The sequence below is a fragment of the Diceros bicornis genome, chromosome 17, assembly GCF_020826845.1.
Source record: "Diceros bicornis minor isolate mBicDic1 chromosome 17, mDicBic1.mat.cur, whole genome shotgun sequence".
Classification (NCBI taxonomy): Eukaryota; Metazoa; Chordata; class Mammalia; order Perissodactyla; family Rhinocerotidae; genus Diceros; species Diceros bicornis.
In genome coordinates, this window is record NC_080756.1 from 13,819,582 (window position 1) to 13,838,230 (window position 18,649).

The following is an 18,649-nucleotide window of genomic DNA, read 5'->3' on the forward strand; positions in this document are numbered from 1 at the left end:
CATGTCGTATTTTCATTTTCTTCTGTCACCAGGTATTTTTTTATTTCTTCTTTGATTTCTTCGTTGACCCAGTCGTTATTCAGTAGCATTTTGTTTAATCTCCACGTGTTTGTGGCTTTTCTGATTTTCTTCCTATAGTTGATTTCTAGTTTCATACCATTGTGGTCAGAAAAGATGCTTGGTATTATTTCAATCTTCTTAAATTTATGGAGACTCGTTTTGTGGCTTAAAATGTGATCAATCCTGGAGAATGTTCCACGTGCATTTGAAAGGAATGTGTATTCTTTGGTTTTTGGATGGAATGCTCTGTATATATCTATTAGGTCCATGTGTTCTAGTGTATCATTTAAGGCCAATGTTTCCTTATTGATCTTTTGTTTAGATGATCTATCACTTGGTGTACCTAGGGTGTTAAAGTCCCCTACTATTATTGTGTTACTGTCTATTCCTCTTTTTATGTCTGTTAATATTTGCTTTATATATTTAGCTGCTCCTACATTGGTTGCGTAGATATTTACAAGTGTTATATCCTCTTGTTGGATTGTTCCCTTGATCACTATGTAATGCCCTTCTTTGTCTCTTTTTACAGTTTTTGTTTTAATGTCTATTTTGTGTGATATGATTACTGCTACCCCAGCTTTCTTCTCATTGCCATTTGTGTGGGGTATCTTTTTCCACCCCTTCACTTTCAGTTTGTGAGTGTCTTTAGGTCTGAAGTTTGTCTCTTGTATGCAGCATATATATGGGTCTTGGTGTTTTATCCAGTCTGCCACCTTATGCCTTTTAAACAGGGTATTTAGTCCATTGACATTTAAAGTAGCTATTGATAAGTATTTACTTACTGCCATTTTTTAACTTTTTTTCTCAGTGTTTTAGTAGCCCTTCTCTGTTCCTTTCTCCTTCTATACAGAATTGATGGTCTCTTTAGTTTGACCTCTGTCTGAAAGCTCTACTCTTTAACTCCCCTCCTCCCTCATTTTTTGTTTTTGATATCACATCTATCTTCCTTTTTGTCCATTTGTATCCATTGCCCTCTTATCATGGAAATAGATAATTTTTCCTAGTTCTGGTCTTCTCTTTTCCTCTTAAATCAATCCCTGTAACATTTCTTGTAGCACTGGTTTCTTGGTGACAAACTCCTTTAATTTTTGCTTGTCTGGGAGATTTTTGATCTCTTCTTCCATTTTGAACGATAATCTTGCTGGATAGATTATTCTTGGCTGTAATTTTTTTCCTTTTAGCACTTTAAATATTTCTTACCACTCTCTTCTAGCCTGTAAGGTTTCTGCTGAGAAGTCAGCTGATAGCCTTATGGGGTTTCCTTTGTATGTAACTTGTCTTTCTCTGGCAGCTTTTAGGATTCTCTCTTTATCTTTAATTCTGGACATTTTGATTATGATGTGTCTTGTGGGCCTCTTTGGGTTTTTCTTGTTTGGGGCTCTCTGCGCTTCCTGTACCTGGATGTCTGTTTCCTTCCTTAGGTTAGGGAAATTTTCATCTATTATTTCTTGAAATAGATTCTCTGCCCCTTTGTCTCACTCTTCTCCTTCCAGGACACCTATAATACGGATGTTAGTGTGCTTGATGTCGTCCCAGAGGTCCCTTAGACTGTCCTCACTCTTTTTAATTCTTTTCTCTTTTACCTGTTCACCTTGGGTAATTTCTTCTAGTCTTTTGTCCAGCTCGCAGATCCATTCTTCTGTATCCTCTACTCTGCTTTTGAGTCCCTCTAGTGAATTTTTCATTTCCAGTATTGTATTCTTCATTTCTGATTGGATCTTTTTTATATCTTCCATTTCTTTGTTGACATTCTCACTGAGTTCATCTATTCTTCTCCCCAGATCAGTGAGCATCCCTAACACTCTTAGTTTGAACTCCCTGTCAGGTAGGTTGCTCATTTCTGTTTCACTTAGTTCCTTTTCTGGAGTTTTGTCCTGTTCCCTTACTTGGAATGTGTTCCTTTGCCTCCTCATTTTGCCTCTTTCCCTGTGCTTGTGTCTACATATTAGGTAGGTCAGCTACTTCTCCTGTTCTTGGATAGGTGACCTTATACAAGTGATGCCTTAGGAGTCCTGCAGTGTGCTTCCCTCAGTTCTCAATGTTCCAGGGGTGACCCCTATGTGGGCTATGTGTGTTCTTCTGTTGTGGCCTGTTTGCTGTCCCTGTATGCATCCAGGTAGGCCTAGTTATGCTCCTGGTCAGCTGTTGTAATGCTCAGCTGTTTGTAGTTGTTGTGGGCCCTTTAGTCTCTTTATCAGGTGAGGGGAGCCCCAGCTCAGTTGGCTGCAAGTTCTAATACCACGTTTGTGTTTCACTATTTCTTTTAAGTGAGTAGGCCCCAGTGTGGCATTTTGTTAGGCTCAGGGGCTTACAATTGCTATAAGCCGCCAGCCTTTAGGTCTCTTGTCAGCTCTCTGAGGATTGCAGCTGGGTGGGGCTGGCCTCAGGCACAGGAGCACCCAATTGTTTCAGACTTGGAAGGTGGGGCAAAGCCCCTATGTGGGTCTTTGAGAAGCACAAGTCTTCTGCAGCTGACAAGCCCTGCCGCCCATAGGTCCACACACACAGTCAACACAGTCCTGCCCCGTGTGTGTGTCCGAACCTCCCGAAGTGGACCCAGTCTCTCCATGTTGGGAGCCCCACACACTCCACCACTGCCCCACACTCTCCACCTGCTCCTTGTGCACGCCCCGCCCCACCAAAGTCGTCTCAGTTGCCAGGCTGCAGAGAATCCAGTCACCAATCTATGCAGGCCCACAAGTTGCCTGAGGGCCTGTTGTTGGGTGGGGCCAGTCTCTAGGGTGGGCTGCCTGCCCTGGCTGAGCTGGATTAAATCCGTGCTCTAGAGGGTGGGACAGTCCTGGGCTAGCAGGTCCCAGGGAGAACTCCAATGGCGTCTGTGTCAGCACACCTACACCAGGCCACAACAATGGCCACCACCAATGTCCCAGTCCCTGGAGAGGTCTCACCCCTCACCGAGATGCACTCAGAGCCTATCAGGTGAGTCTCTTTTCACCAAAGCCCTATACACCTTTCTTTCTGGTGATTTTAGGATGCTTTCTGAAATGGGTGAATTTGCATGCAGGCCCTTTAAGAGCCGGTTTTAATTTCTTTGTGAAGCAAGTTTTCTGGGGGTACTCCCCAGTGTTTTAGTAGCAGGCAAAGTCAGATATTATGCCACTCGTCTTGATTGTGCTGGGTCCACAAAGTGCCTACAGCAGGGGCGCTCCCGGGCTCAGGGCCCCGCACCTCCAGGGAGGGCTGCGTACCTTTGGACTACTCCCGGGCGGCCGTGAGGCGCTGCGCCTTGTGAAGGCGGCATTTTTTCTCTCCAGAAGGGAGCTTCTGCCTCTTCTACCTCAATTAGGATTGTCCTTTGTTGCAGGAGTTCCTCTTATCCTGTTTTCAGTTCTGTCTCAGGGGTAATTTTTCCACGAGCAGTTATAAATTGGCTGTGTCTGCCGGAGGACGTGAGTTCAGAGTCTGCCTATGCCGCCATATTGACTTCAGAATCCCCAAGATTCCTTTATAGGTTCACACTGGGTGAAGTCTCCATGACTCGCTCTTCCCGGGGGCACGGCACACAGGGGATGTAGTTCCTGCAGAAAACCACGGTCTTAGTGAGTTGATGTTAGTTATATGTCAGAGCCCCTGGAAATTGAAGGCTAAATGCCAGAAAAAGAAAGAATCAGCATGTCTACTGGAGAGAAGACGATTACCCATAATGTGTGTACTAGTCCACTATTTTTTCTCATCTTTTTGATGCAACAGAGTTTTTTTCTCCTGGCCATTGTGTCCTATGGTCGCTATGCGGCCATCTGCAAACCCTTGCATTACGTGACCATCATGAGCAGCAGAGTCTGCAGAAAGTTTGTCCTTTGTTCTTGGGCTGGAGGTTTGTTAATTATAATCCTCCACTTAGCCTAGGCTTAAATCTGGAGTTCTGTGACTTGAATGTCATTGATCATTTTCTCTCTGATGTATCTCCTATCCTCAAGATCTCTTGCTCAGACATGTGGTTCATAGAGGAGATGGTTCTAGCCTGTGTCGTGATGACCTTCATCATGACCCTTGTGTGTAGTTCTTTCCTACATATATACATTAAGGCAATCCTAAAATTTCCTCCTGCCCAGCAAAGGAAAATGTCTCTTTCCAACTGTTCTTCCCACGTGATTGTTGTATTCATCGCCTATGAAAGCTGCATCTTCAATTACATTAAACCTTCATCAAAAGGAGTAGATCTTAATAAATGTGTGTCAGTACTCACAGCTTCTATTGCCCCAGTGCTATACCCGTTCATATAGACCCTGAGGAACAAGCAAGTGAAATAAGCATTCAATGACTCGATCAAAAGAATTGCATTTTTCTTAAAGACATAGGAAAATATTGAAATTGTGGATTTAAGTTATCAGGAAAATTTGGTGTATTGGTTAGTGTAGGGCCAGAGCAGATCAGCAAACTGTTTTTTTTTTTCTTTAATTTTTTTTATTTGTTTTGGCTTTCCACCCAGGAATTAATCTTTTGACTTTTTTTTTTTTTTCAGGAAGATTGGCCCTGTGCTAACATCTGTTGCCAATCTTCCTCTTTTTCTTTTTTCTCCCCAAAATCCCAGTATATAGTTGTAAATAATAGTTGTAGATTTGTAGCTCTTCTATGTGGATGCCACCTCAGCATGGCTCGATGAGCAGTGAGTAGGTCAGCGCCCAGGATCCGAACCAATGAACCCTGGGCCACCAAAGTGGAACGTGCGAACTTAACTGATAAGCCACTGGGTCAGCCCCTCAGCCAACAGTTTTTAATGAGCAATAAGTACAGAAATCAAAAATAAGCTTTCACATACTGTAAGAGCAATATGACAAAGTTAATATTTGTTAAATCTAGTAATAAAAACTTTGAACTTATATTTTATCACTTTTTTTCTTTTAAAGTAACTCATCTCTATTGTATTTACAAAAGTATCAGTATGCAACAAGTTAGGGAAAAAATGCTAGTAGTTCTTTACCACAAATAGTTAGGGAAACACTGGATTAAGTTTCTAAACTATTTCATATCTTTATCGTCATCATGAAAGTCAGATTAAGTGTCTAAAAATATTTTTTGTCCTGCAGGTAAAATGAATCTCTTTTTTTTTTTAATTTTATTTATTTATTTATTTCCCCCCCCAAAGCCCCAGTAGATAGTTGTATGTCATAGCTGCACATCCTTCTAGTTACTGTATGTGGGACGCGGCCTCAGCACGGCCGGAGAAGCGGTGCGTCAGTGAGTGCCTGGGATCCGAACCCGGGCCGCCAGCAGCGGAGCGCACGCACTTAACTGCTAAGCCACAGGGCAGGCCCAAAATGAATCTTAACTAGTTCATTTATTTCCCTCCTTGGAAAACAAATGTGCTAGGATGTGTGGGGGATCAGAATTGGCCACCCCAAAATGTGTCTCTTTGGTTTGATTATTTTTAAAAACAAAAGACTCTGAAAGAAACTTTGACCTTCCCCCCAACTGCCTAAATTAATTTAGGATAAAAATCCTGTTCCCAGGACAGGCCATCACCATAGATAACTCTGGGTATTGGTAGACTATCCTTGCTAAGCATATATCTTAACCAAACATTTGCTTTTTCATTTCCATGTGAATTGCCTTCCTCCCATTTGAAGCCCCAAACCACTACCCCCAACATCCTCCTTTGTCTTTAGCTGAAGATAGTATTTAAGGTGACAACCTCAGCCATTCTGACGAGTTGCTCAGTTTTCCTAGGTCTCTCCCATGTATACATGTTATAAAGCTTTGTTTGATTTTCTCCTGTTATTCTGTCTCATGTCAATTTAACTCATAGACCAGCCAGAAGGACCTAGAGGGTAGAGGATTTGTCTTCCTCCCCTACAGGTGCCATTTTCATTAAGAGATTGTCCAGGAAAACAAACCAGATTATACCTCCAAATCAGTGTCACACATTCAGCAAACAAGTCAGCTGTGTATGAATGTGAGAGGGAGAGACAGACAGACAGACACACAGAGAGAGAGAGAGAGATTCTCACCCGCATAACTATCAGGACCATTCCCAAGAAGTTATCACAAAAATATTTTGTAAAATTCTGAAAAATGGAGCCCATGCAAAAATAAATGTACTTTATTATCAAAGAGGAAGACTATCATTAGAGAACTGGAGATAAAACCTTGAATGGGAATTTATAATATATATGGAAATAAAACAGCCCCTCTTAGGAAAAAGCAGACCAAGCACTAAAACATACTGAAGCACCAGTTACAAAACTAGCTATATTATGCACACGAGGGAGAACAGATTCCAGTCAAATTCAACTAGAAGAATGTATGGAAAACTCCAGTTTTATATTGATCAGAAATTAATTGTGTAGGGCCGGCCTGGTGGTTCAAGCAGTTAAGTGCACGCACTCCACTGTGGCGGCCTAGGGTTCGCTGGTTTTGATCCCGGGTGTGCATGGACACACTGCTTGGCAACCCATGCTGTGGCGGTGTCCCATATAAAGTGGAGGAAGATAGGCACGGATGTTAGCCCAGGGCCAGTCTTCCTCAGCAAAAAAAGAGGAGGATTGGCAGATGTTAGCACAGAGCTGATCTTCCTCACAAAAAAAAAAAGAAAAAAGAAAAAAGAAATTAGTGATGTAAAGTGTGAAAGAACAAAAAAAATGAGCCTTAGTATTAGTTCTCAAGGAAAAATGTTCATACTCTCAGTTATTATATTCTACACGACTTTTCATATTTCTCTCCCTGGTCCTCAGTGTCCAGGCATATGGGGGACTTTTGTTTCTCTAATCTTTATTTCTGGATCCTTGTTCATTCTAGGAATTTTTTTCCTTTCATTCTTTAGCTGGTCCTTTAGATAAATCCTATTCATCCCTTGATCTGAGCATAACTGTCACTGCCTTGGCTACTTCCCAAATCTATGCCTGATTAGACAGCCACCCCTTCTTCCCATTTCCCCACAGCCTGTTCTTCTTCGCCTCTTTATTCTTCTCTGTAAAAGAAAAGCCCTTGTTGCCTCCCCCTTGAGATGCGTGCAGACCTTATGGCACAACGTTCTCCTTCTTGCAATAATTCCCACCATTGCAGTTCACCCTCCTCCCCCTTGCAGTAATCTTTTTGCACACAGTCTCTCCTTACTAAGTCCAGATTTGTTTTGTTTGGTTTTGTTTATGACAATATACAATCATATTGATATTTTCTGAGTTTACTCCTTGTTTAAACCTAGAAACGGAATAGACATAATTGTCTTTCCAAACAATATTGTTGAAGTTTTATGGCACCGATTAATAACAGATATTCTCTCCTATAAGTTGTGAAGAAAAAGAAAACGACCTAGTCATAGAGCATTTAATATGTCGGCTTTAGTGATGTGAGGTGGAATTTTAAGAGATATTCTACTCTGGCCTCATACACTGAATTGTTCCTCCTGCTTTCGGGAGGACAGAAGAAGGTCAGAGTGTCTCTTCACCTCTGCACCCTGTTTTGTTCTGTGCACCTAACAGGATTTTCATTCAGCACCATGCAAATGCAATCATACAATTATGAAAACTAAAGCACAACCACGGGAGTCAGGGTGCCTTGATTTCAATCCTGACTCCATCACTTTCTAGTTGCATCACATTAAGCAAGTTGCACAACTATAGTAACTTGATTTCTCTTTTTTTTTTGTGAAGAAGACCAGCTCTAAGCTAACATCCATGCCAATCCTCCTCTTTTTGCTGAGGAAGACTGGCCCTGGGCTAACATCCATGCCCATTTTCCTCCACTTTATATGGGACACCACCACAGCATGGCCTGACAAGCGGTGCATCAGTGCACGCCCGGGATCTGAACCCGGACTGCAAGCAGTGGAGCACACGCGCTTAACTGCTACTCCACGGGGCCAGCCCCCATAACTTGATTTCTTGATCTGCAAAAAGGTGATAACAATTATAGCTGCAGCATAGACCGTAAAAATGTGAGACAGTGCCTGTAAAGAGCTTTGAAAAGTTTCTGGCACATAGCAGATATTATTATTAGTCCCTAAATTGGATGCGATTGTGCCAGAGTATTCTCCTATTAGCACCACATCTAACCCAGAACAGGACTAACTCACAGCCTGGCTCCCTTTTCATTAAGTCTCATCTTTAAAGATGATTTTCCCTGTCTTCTGGCTTGCATCATTTCTGATGAGGAATCTGTGATCGTTCTCATATCTGTCCCTGTAGCTGCTTTTTAGAGTTTTGAATTATCACTCTTTCCGAGGAATTTAATTACTGTGATCCTTGGTGTGGTTTCCTTTGTGTTTATCTTTCCTGGTGATTATTGATATTTTTTGTTTTCATCAAATTTGTAAATTTTTAGCCATTTGCAATTTCTTCAAATATTTTTCTGTCATCCCTGCTCAGCCCTTGCAGTCCCTTTCTTCTCAATTCAACTCAGTTTATACATCTGTTAGGTCACTCATCCTACAGGCTTTTAATCTACTTATATTTTCAGTATCTTTCCCTCTCTGCTTCAGTTTATCTAACTTTTATTGCTGTATCTAAAAGTTCTTTTATTATACATTATGTATAATGCTATTAATATCATTCAATAAATTTCTCATTTCAGGTATTATATTTCATTCCTAGGTGTTAACCATCTGGTTTGTGTGTATTTCTGAAGCAGAAATTTCTCTTCTAGAACATTTTGGCTAAGGAACAAAAAATTTTTTACTGAAATAATAATAATCTTTTTTAAAAATTATAAAAATAAAAGAATATTTATGATTTAATTTGATTAGTTACATTCCTATATTCATTTTAATAATAGTAAAAATAAAAAGTTATGAATTTATACAAACAGCTTGTTTTTTGTTAATCTGATATATAGTAATAAAATATAATGGAACTAAATATAATTAAAATTGAGATATAAATAGATCCCCAATATGTTCTTGATTTATACTGATCTTTACAATTTATTCAGCAAATTATACCCGTTATGATTATTGCTCACATATTTGTAAATGTTGCGTATATAATATTTAGAGTAATTGGCTGATTTATAATCTGAAAAGATCTTTTTCAAAGTGTTAATATTAGTTATCTCTGGATTATGATGTAATATACATTTTATCTAGGTAATTTTTGAATTAATTTAATCTATTCATCATATGGGTAAATACAAGAGAAAATTGGGGCTCTTTGATCTTCAAAGTGATTTGCATGATATAAATATGAATCAAAATTATTTAGAATAGAGCATTATCTCATTCTTATTGCCTGTGCTTCAATCTCTAAGCTGTTCAATCTTCCTTCCTCTGAGGACTTATCCTCAGAGCTGCACGTTTTAGGCTTTTTGCCAAGATTATGACACAAAAGATTCCATAGTAATTTCATTGAACCTGAGTCTCCAAGGACCTTTTTGTTTATTCATTAAGTTGCAAGTTTGCTAAATAAAACAGACACCAACCTTGTTAATGTAAACCTCTCTGCCCAGGAAGTCAGAATATCAAGGTTTCCAAAACGTGAGAGAATTTTTGATAATTCTCAATTCTCAGACCTGCTTTTTATTTTCACGCATAGGTAGCATGAGAAAATACTCCTTAGGTTTATAATAACTAGAGTCCTTTGTGAGGAAAAATTTTGGCACAATTAACAGAAAGATCTTTGCATTTCCAAACTACTTGTAAACATAGAGTGAAATTGTGTACAACAGAGAACAGATAGACACAAATTTTAGCATTAAGAAGCAATGTTGTTAAAAAACCACCTGAAGTTATGATTGACTGGCAAAAAAGTAAGTACAATAAAGTTTTTATTTTTAGTGCCCTTTGTAAGAAATGGTCATAAATTCCTCCATAAAAAAATGTATTATATCTGTCTTTATCAAGTCAGACTTAGTGTGAATTTTGACATATTGTAATGGAACCAAAAGTTATCTATTATATGTCATTTTAAAAATTCTTCATCCTTGAATAGATAAAAATCATGGACAGATTGATTTTTATTCATTAATTAGTGTAGTACAGTTTGAGTTATATTGAGACAATAAACTCCTACCTTACCCTCAATAATAACAAAAAAATAGACAAATTCACAAACACACACAAATATGATCATTACTCCCACATAAAACAAGGTCATAGAGTCTGAGGATTTATCATCTTATCAGACACCCCTTCCTTCATTACAAATATTGATTCATTAGAACATTAGAACAAACAAAAATAAATCAGTCATATTCTGGGCTCAATTACTTTCTCAATCTCTGATTTGTAACATCTAGGAGAAACTGAGTTTCATGGATGAACTGTATTAATGATTGAAAAAGGAGCCATGTTATTTCTAGAACACTGATACCTGACTGGAATGTGAAAGGCTGAGCTCAGTATCACAGTGACACCCTAAGTACCCATGAAGGGGAAGTCAGTTGAGCTGTAGAAGTGTGCTTCACAGCATCCCAAATTCATCTTCTGTGGTTGGACCCTGAGTAGCCCTTAATTTAGGGGAAGTTTTCAGTCCTCAAGCAATGAATAAAACCAAAACAATTTCCTTCTCTATGATAGTGTCTGCAAACCCTGAGGCTTAATTGGAGAACCTTTAAATCTTTCTGTGACAGTTGATCCTGCCCCCACATCAGCAGGAAGAATATATTTTAAGTAAAGACAGTAAAAAGTAAAATCACATAAAATGGTTCAGGTCTATAGGCAGAATTTCCTAATTATTTGGTAACAGGGAATTTCCAAGCCCTGGAGGCACTGATTGCAGGCTAAAAACATTGTTAGTATCTTTGTAACTAACTGGTGAAAGTTGAGAAATAACCTTGGAAAATTATCTCAGTATTACAAAGTATTTGACCACTAGCTTCCACAACTCATGGATAGATATATTAAGCCAAAAGTATTGGGAACAAAAATGAAACTATCTGATTGGAAGATAAGTCAAGGATGAAAGTATAATTACTACTTATAACCACAACAAAAATATTATACATAGGTGCTGGCCCGTTGGCACAGTTGTTAAGTTTGCATGCTCCACTACTGCAGCCCGGGGTTCACTGGTTCGGATCCTGGGTGAAGACCTAAGCACTGCTCACCAAGCCATGCTGAGGTGGCATCCCACATAGAGCAACTAGTAGGATGTACAACTATGACATACAGCTATCTACTGGGGATTTGGAGAGAAAAAAGGAAAAAAGGAGGAAGACTGGCAACAGATGTTAGCTTAGGGACAATCTTCCTCAAAAAAATAGATAGATAGATAGATATAAAAAATACGTAAACAGGATGACCACTTCAAGACAGTCAAGTCAGGTTGCTTGGCATTTATAGCCAGTGTTGAGTGCTCGTTTTGGCTTTACTACACTCTATTCAAGTGTCTGAATTTTTCATGCAGATTAGGCAGAAAGCAGGAATCCATGATGAGAAACCACACAATAACAACATTCATCCTGCTGGGACTGACTGACGACCCACACATGAAAGTTCTGATTTTCATCTTTCTTTTTTTTACCTACATGTTGAGTGTAGCTGGGAACCTGATCATTATCTCCCTCACCTTCATAGATTGCCATCTTAGAACAGCCATGTACTTTTTTCTCCAAAATTTCTCTTTCTTAGAAATCTCATTCACAACTGCTTGTATTCCCAGATTTTTGTACAACATATCAACTGGTGACAAAATCATTACCTATGATGCTTGTGCTGTTCAAATATTTTTTACTTACCTTTTAGGGATAACAGAATTTTTTCTCCTAGCCACTATGTCCTTTGACCGCTATGTGGCTATCTGCAAACCCTTGCATTATGTGAACATCATGAACAACAGAGTCTGCAATAGGCTTATCATCAGCTGTTGGATGACTGGTTTGTTAATCATAGTCCCCCCACTTAGCCTGGGCCTTAATCTGGAATTCTGTGACTCTAATATCATTGATCACTTTTTCTGCGATGCCACTCCTCTGTTAAAGATCTCATGCTCAGACACATGGTTCATAGAGAGAATGATTTTAGTGTGTGCTGTGTTGACTTTTATCATGACCCTTGTGTGTATTGTTCTTTCCTACATTTGTATCATCATGACAATTCTAAGATTCTCTTCTGCTCAGCAAAGGGAAAAAGCCTTTTCAACCTGTTCTTCCCACATGATTGTGGTTTCCATCACCTATGGCAGTTGCATCTTCATCTACATCAAACCTTCAGCAAAGGAAGAAGTGGTCATTAATAAAGGAGTTTCCATGCTCATTTCTTCTATTTCACCTATGTTGAACCCATTTATTTATACGTTGAGAAAGAAGCAAGTGAAAAAAGCCTTGAATGACTCAGTCAAAAGGATTTTCTTCTTCTTAAAGAAGTAAGAGAAAAAAGTAGTTGATTAATCATAATGAAAGGATGAATATCCCCTCAATTTTTCTGATAAGATTCTAATCATATTTGTGTCTTCATAATCTCTCTGCCAGTTTTGTTAACATTTTACAACTGCTTTAATGCTACTGATGGGGTACTATTATAACTCAACTCCTCTATTCCAAGTCTGTTTAATAATTCCATCCACATGGATGTAATCATAATAAAATTTGAGTTAAAAACTATAAATAAGGTGTAATGCAGTAGTAAAAAGCAGAAATTGTTGTAAGACTACATTATAATCCCAGAAGTAGGAAAATATGGTAGATTAAAATACTGTAAAAGCAATACCAATGCAAACACCTGGAAAATTGTCAATACAATTTAACAGCTATTATTTTCAATGTTTAGCTTATCTTATAGCAAATAAGGGAAATCTTTAGGTGGCAGAGATAAAGAGGATATTGCAAACAGAACAGCTTAAGCCTATAAACTGACACTAAGTATGATGTAGATTGGAAAAGAATGAATAAAGATATTTCAAAATGTATCCAAGCAGAATGAATTTAAATGCCATTTGGAGATGAAATATGAGATCTCAGCTACGTGATGAAAAAATTTAGAAATGGCACAACAGCATGAAATAAGATTATTATATTGATGCACATTCAATGTAAAGGAGAATTAAAAGTCAATCTGCCCACCCACAAATTCAGATCATAAGTTTGAGTATTTTTGTCTATCAGTTTAAAAAACAAAGAAAAGAACAGAAACAGACTCCCTAACGTAACTTAAAACCCTGATTGGAGACTCATACATGTTGAGTTTTAGAAGTCTACAAATCAAGTATAAAATTAAAAATTAAAAATGAATCCTTAAAATTAAGTACACAATTAATAATAGATTAAAAATTTGAGACTGGAATTACAATATATCTAGCAAGCAATGACATGGTAAAAATCTGTATATGTAAAGCACAGATATTTATAAAATTTGTATACATAAAGCACATTTGTATATTGAATGCTGTACTTGAGATAAATTTGTATACTTAAACATCTTTGCTATTAAAATATTTTTAAGTAGATTAAAAATAAAAGAACCCATATTTATCTTAAACAATTAGAAGAACTACTCAATAAAACAAAGTAGAGGGAACAATGAAGGTTTAAGATAAGAAGCAAAAGCAATAACAGTAAAATTTAAAGTAAATAATTCAGAAGGAGATTCTCTGTAAAACTCAGGGAAAAATAATCTTATATACCCAAATGAGGGGAAAAGAAAGAAAGCAATGTATTCAAGATTATACATTAGAAACAAGATGTAAATATCAATACACAAGAAATTCAAATAGATGTAAATACATGCTGCATTCAATTTTACAACAAAAGACAGACAAATTGGATGCAATAAAAAGTTCCTAGTAAACTGTGAATTAAGAAATCACAAATTTGAATATAGCAATACCATATAATTTATTAAGAAAGTTAATAAATTTCTGCCTGTAAAACAGAAAGAGGACTAAATTGTTTTTAAAAAATTCTAACTTTAAAATATCCCAAATAATTTCATTGTATATTAAACCATTCCAAACTACAGAAAAAGAAAACATCATAATTTCGTTTCAGTATATAAATAGAAATTTTCTACCTAAAATACATGTAAGTACACTCTGGGAACATATTAAAAGAAAAATAGATTATGGCCAAGAAGAGTTTAATCTAGTAATAAAAGAAAAGGAAGCTTTATGTCAGTAAAATCTATCCACATACTTTATCACATCAATCAATTTTTAAAAGTAGATATCATAAAAATAAATAGATGAGGACAATTTTTAATAAAATTTAATAGTCATGAAAAATTCCAAGTAAAATGGGAGTATGGTAAAGGAATAAATACAAATATTTATTAAAATTATTTTAAAGCATAAACTGCCAATAGATTATAAATCAAAACCCAGAACCAAATATAGATGTCTAGTCTCCTCCTCGTTATTCAACATTGTTTTGGATGATCTTGAAAAGTCATAAGATAAGAAAATTAAATAGCCATTATAAATTCTAGACAGAAGATATAAAAGTTTAGCTTGTAACAATTTGAATATGCTTATCTTAAACATTGTTAACTTTGAAAATGAAATGCATTTTATAATGTATGATGTCTTAGCATTTGTATCATAATTTAATTGGCAGCATTTTTTCCTAGTAGCAATTAAAGAAGTCATGTCTTTGGATTAATGTTGTTTTAACTTCACGTAAAGAGGTGTATACTCTTCCACTAAATTATTGAAAAAGGCATAAGTGCAAGAAAATAGTAGAAAATAACAGAATTTAGAAGAGAATTTAAGGTGGATAAATAAAGAATATATTTTTAAAAATCAGTGGTCTATTTTTATACAGTAATACACATCTGAAAAGCAAGCGTAAGAAGACAAGTTTAGTCATAATAGTAACAAAGAGATGTCATCAAGAAGTAAAGCAGGGTTTTCCAAAAGAAGAAAGAGATACAATCAGTTTAAAGGTATAAAATAAGACCTGAAAAATACAATAAAAATGTCATCTTATTCTTGGATTCAATGATTTACATCAAAAATATAATAATTCACCCCAACTGCCATATGGAATTGAATGCAATTCTCACTAGAATTCCAACAGTTATGTTATTAATCATATAAAATTATTTCTAGGTACACCAAGAAGAATTAAACTCAGAACTATCACACAAATGTACCAATAAGATCCACTGAAATGAATTTAAAATATGTATTGGTCCAGGAATAATTAATGCACAAAACAAAAAATCCAGACATATATTTGCATAAATAAGCTAATACATTGATTACAAAGATGGAATTTAATTTCAGTGTGAAAATGATTTATTATTTAATGAATGTTGCTGTAATTATTCTTCTGTAAGTAAATATCTTAGACTTAATTTTCAGAAAATACAAAATAACAATTCTCAAATGAATTAAAGACCTAAATATTATCTATCTTTCTATCTTGATAGATCAATGAGATATATGTACATACACACAGCGTGTATATGTGTGTGTGTTTCCTTTAAGAAAATATGCAATGCCATAGTTAAGTCATTTCTTAACAACAACAAAAAAACAGGATATTAAAGTAAAGAAAAGAGATACTATACTTTTGAATATATGTAATTGAAAACATTTTATGTATACAATGTTATATGTCACTATATCTCAAAAAAAGTGGGAAAAATATCTTTTTTACACAAGAGGAAATACAGTTAGAAAACAAATACATGGAAAAATTATTCATCCTTGAGAGTAAAAAGAAAGGCAAGTGAGGCAACTTTAAAATAGTGTTTTATATGTACTAAAATAGCAAAATTACAGCTTTTTATTATAACAATTGTCAACTTTGAAATAAGATTATGTGTTCATTCTTGATGGCACTGTAAATTAGTACGATCCTTTCAGGATATAATATGGCAATAAAGAAAAATAGCCATAAAAATAGTCAAAAAAATAGAAGGTGAAAATAAAACAATTTATAAATCAAAATATACCATATACTCAGTAGTAAAATGTTTGTGCTAGATGAATATCTAAATTAAAACAGAGCTCTTACATATAGGAACAGGATGTACAAACACTCCAGAAGGATAATGAAGAAGAGGAGTAGGTAATTTCCCTAACAGCAAGTCAAATTTAGTAGTAAATGTATAAATATATAAAAATTTGGTCAAACTCTTTAATAGTCAAATTCAAAATTAAGTGACATTGACATATGGGAAATATTGAAAAGAGCTCTTACCTTTCTAGCTGATTAAAATCCTTAGAAAATGGCTACTCTCATGCAGTGCCTGTTGAAATGTAAATTGCCAAAGTTTATTTTGTAAAATAATAAAACATCTCAGTTAAAAAATGCACAGTGAGTTTTTGTTCTGCCAAGATGGAGTAGCCCCATTCCTCCCACATCCTCTCCCTTTCCATGAACAAGGTAAATGCATAGAAAGTCTCTTAAAGATGGAAAAAAGAAAATGGGCCGCCCAGGGACATCAGGACTTAAGGAACAACGTGGCGGTGCCTTCCCTAGGTTTGCTTATTTCCTCCCTTATGTCCCAGACAGGGCACTGCAGAAGCCAACAATTCAGACTGAAAAAAAAAAGTTTCCAAGAAAAACCTGATCCGCCTAGCCAAAGGACTGAGAAGAGGGTGGCCTAACAACAGAAACCCTTCTTAGCAATACTTACCCTACTCCAAGGAAACACCAACAAATCCACCCAGATATGCACCCTTGGTTTCAGTGGGGCCAGGCGGAAAACCTCTACCCTCATCCAGCATAAAAGAGACTGAACAAGGCTGTGTAAGTTGATCTTCCATCCTACCCCACCCCAACCCTATGAAAGCAAATGATAAACTTCAATTCTCCCATTGAATGATTTTATCAACGCCAAACAGGAAGCAAATCTCATCTTCTGCCTGGCAAATCAGATGATGCACCAATTCCCCTAACAAGGTAGTTTCTGGGATGTCCAGTGGCAAGCTAAATCTCCACCCACAGCCAGAAACAGTGAGACTTTACAAGGTGGTGCAAGGTGGAGCTAGTCACCACTAGACTTCACCTACCATCTCCCCACACCAACATGTCAGTAGGACCTACCAGGAGTTGAGCTTCCACCCCTGTCCAACAAGAAAGAAACTGAACAAGGCTGTGCAATTTGGAGCTTGTAAACACTCCACTTTCTTCCCACTACTGACGACAGTGAGGTCCAATCAGGAACTAAACCTACACACCCACCTAGCATTAGAGAGACAGAAAGATGTAGGGGGAAGTGGTCTTAGCGACACTCTCTGATCCCCGCTTCCTTTTCCCTCCTATCAGCAGAGTCCCACTAGCCCCACTAGGAGCCGATTTCTCTCATATCCTGCAGCAACAAAATGGTATGAGCTATCCCTCCTAATACCCTTCCCTGGTGGGAGTGAGGCCCAGCAGGGAAGTGAGCACAAATGCCTACACAGAGGCAATGAGGCTCTATGAGTCACTGCCTCACTTTCACTGGGAAGGTGTCAGTGGGGCTGGGATGGGACCTGAAATTCCACTCCACTCGTCTCAATGGGGCAATGTGAGTTAGTGCACCAATTTTACCACGTTGGTGTTGGCAGGGCTAAATGTGAAGCTGAACATGAACACCCTCATTCTACACCTCAAAGGGGAACAGCTTGCTTTAAAAAAAGAAAGATTAAAATGGATCCAGAGACTTATAGTACAACATCCAATATGTCCAGGATATAAGGAAAAATCACTTGTCATGCCAACAACCAGGAAAATCACAACACAAATGTGAAGAGGCAACAAGGACACTGAGATGAATCAGATGTGGATTATCTGACAACAATTTGTAAAAAACTGTCATAAAAATGCCTCAAGAACAATTAAAAATTATTTGGAAATAAAAACAAAAAATAAAAAACTATCAGCAAAGAAAGAGAGATTATAAAAAAAAAGAACCAAATGGAAATTATAATATTGTAAATAAATACATAGCCAAGGTAAAAAAACTTGCTGGATGGGCTTACTACTAGAGTAGAGATAACAGAGGAGAGATCAGAGATCTTTTGAGGACAGACCGATATAATTTACTCCGTCTGAAAACTAGAAAGGAATTAGACAGGAAAGTAAATGAAGAGAGTCTCAGGGAACTTTGGGAGAATAACAAAACAGCGAATGTCCCTATAATCAGATTTCCAAGAGAGGAGAATGAGTGTGGAGCTGAAAGACTATTTGAAGAAATAATTGCTGAAAAATTCCCAAAATTTGCAAGAGACATTGTACTATATTATACTCTAAATTACCGTAAAGACATTCTCAAAGGAAAATGAAGATTTTGTTGCCAACCAATCTGCCCTTCAAGAATGTTCCCCGATAAACAAAACCAGAACATTTGTAGCTAACAAAACTGCCGTAGAAGAAACACTAAAGAGAGACCTTCACGTTGAGATGAAATGACACTAGACAATAACTTAAATCCACTCAAAGAATTAAAGATCACCAATAATGGTAAATACATAGGGAAATATAAAGGACAGTGTAAATTATGTTTGTTTGTAACTCTTTTCTGCTATCAGGTTTAAGACAACTACATAAAACAATAATAAAATTGTGTTGCTGAGCTTATAATGCATAAAGATGTAATTTGTATGATATACCAGTACCAAGGCAGGAGGAGGGAATAGAACTGTATTTGAGCAGTTTTGCATACTATTGAAATTAATTTGGTTTATTCAGAACTAAATTGTTAAAAGTTAAGATGTCTATTGTAATCTCCAGGACAACAGCTAAGAAAATAATGTAGAACTATATAGTTGCA

The 18,649-nt window shown here is 36.9% G+C and overlaps 1 protein-coding gene across 1 annotated transcript; it reads left to right on the forward strand.

The window, feature by feature from the left end:
• Positions 1-11,379: 11,379 nt before the first annotated feature.
• LOC131415982 (olfactory receptor 6C2-like) lies at positions 11,380-12,318 on the forward strand. The gene has a single exon (XM_058558045.1). It carries the CDS (start codon positions 11,380-11,382, stop codon positions 12,316-12,318), a length of 939 nt encoding a protein of 312 aa, XP_058414028.1.
• The last annotated feature ends 6,331 nt before the right edge of the window (positions 12,319-18,649 follow it).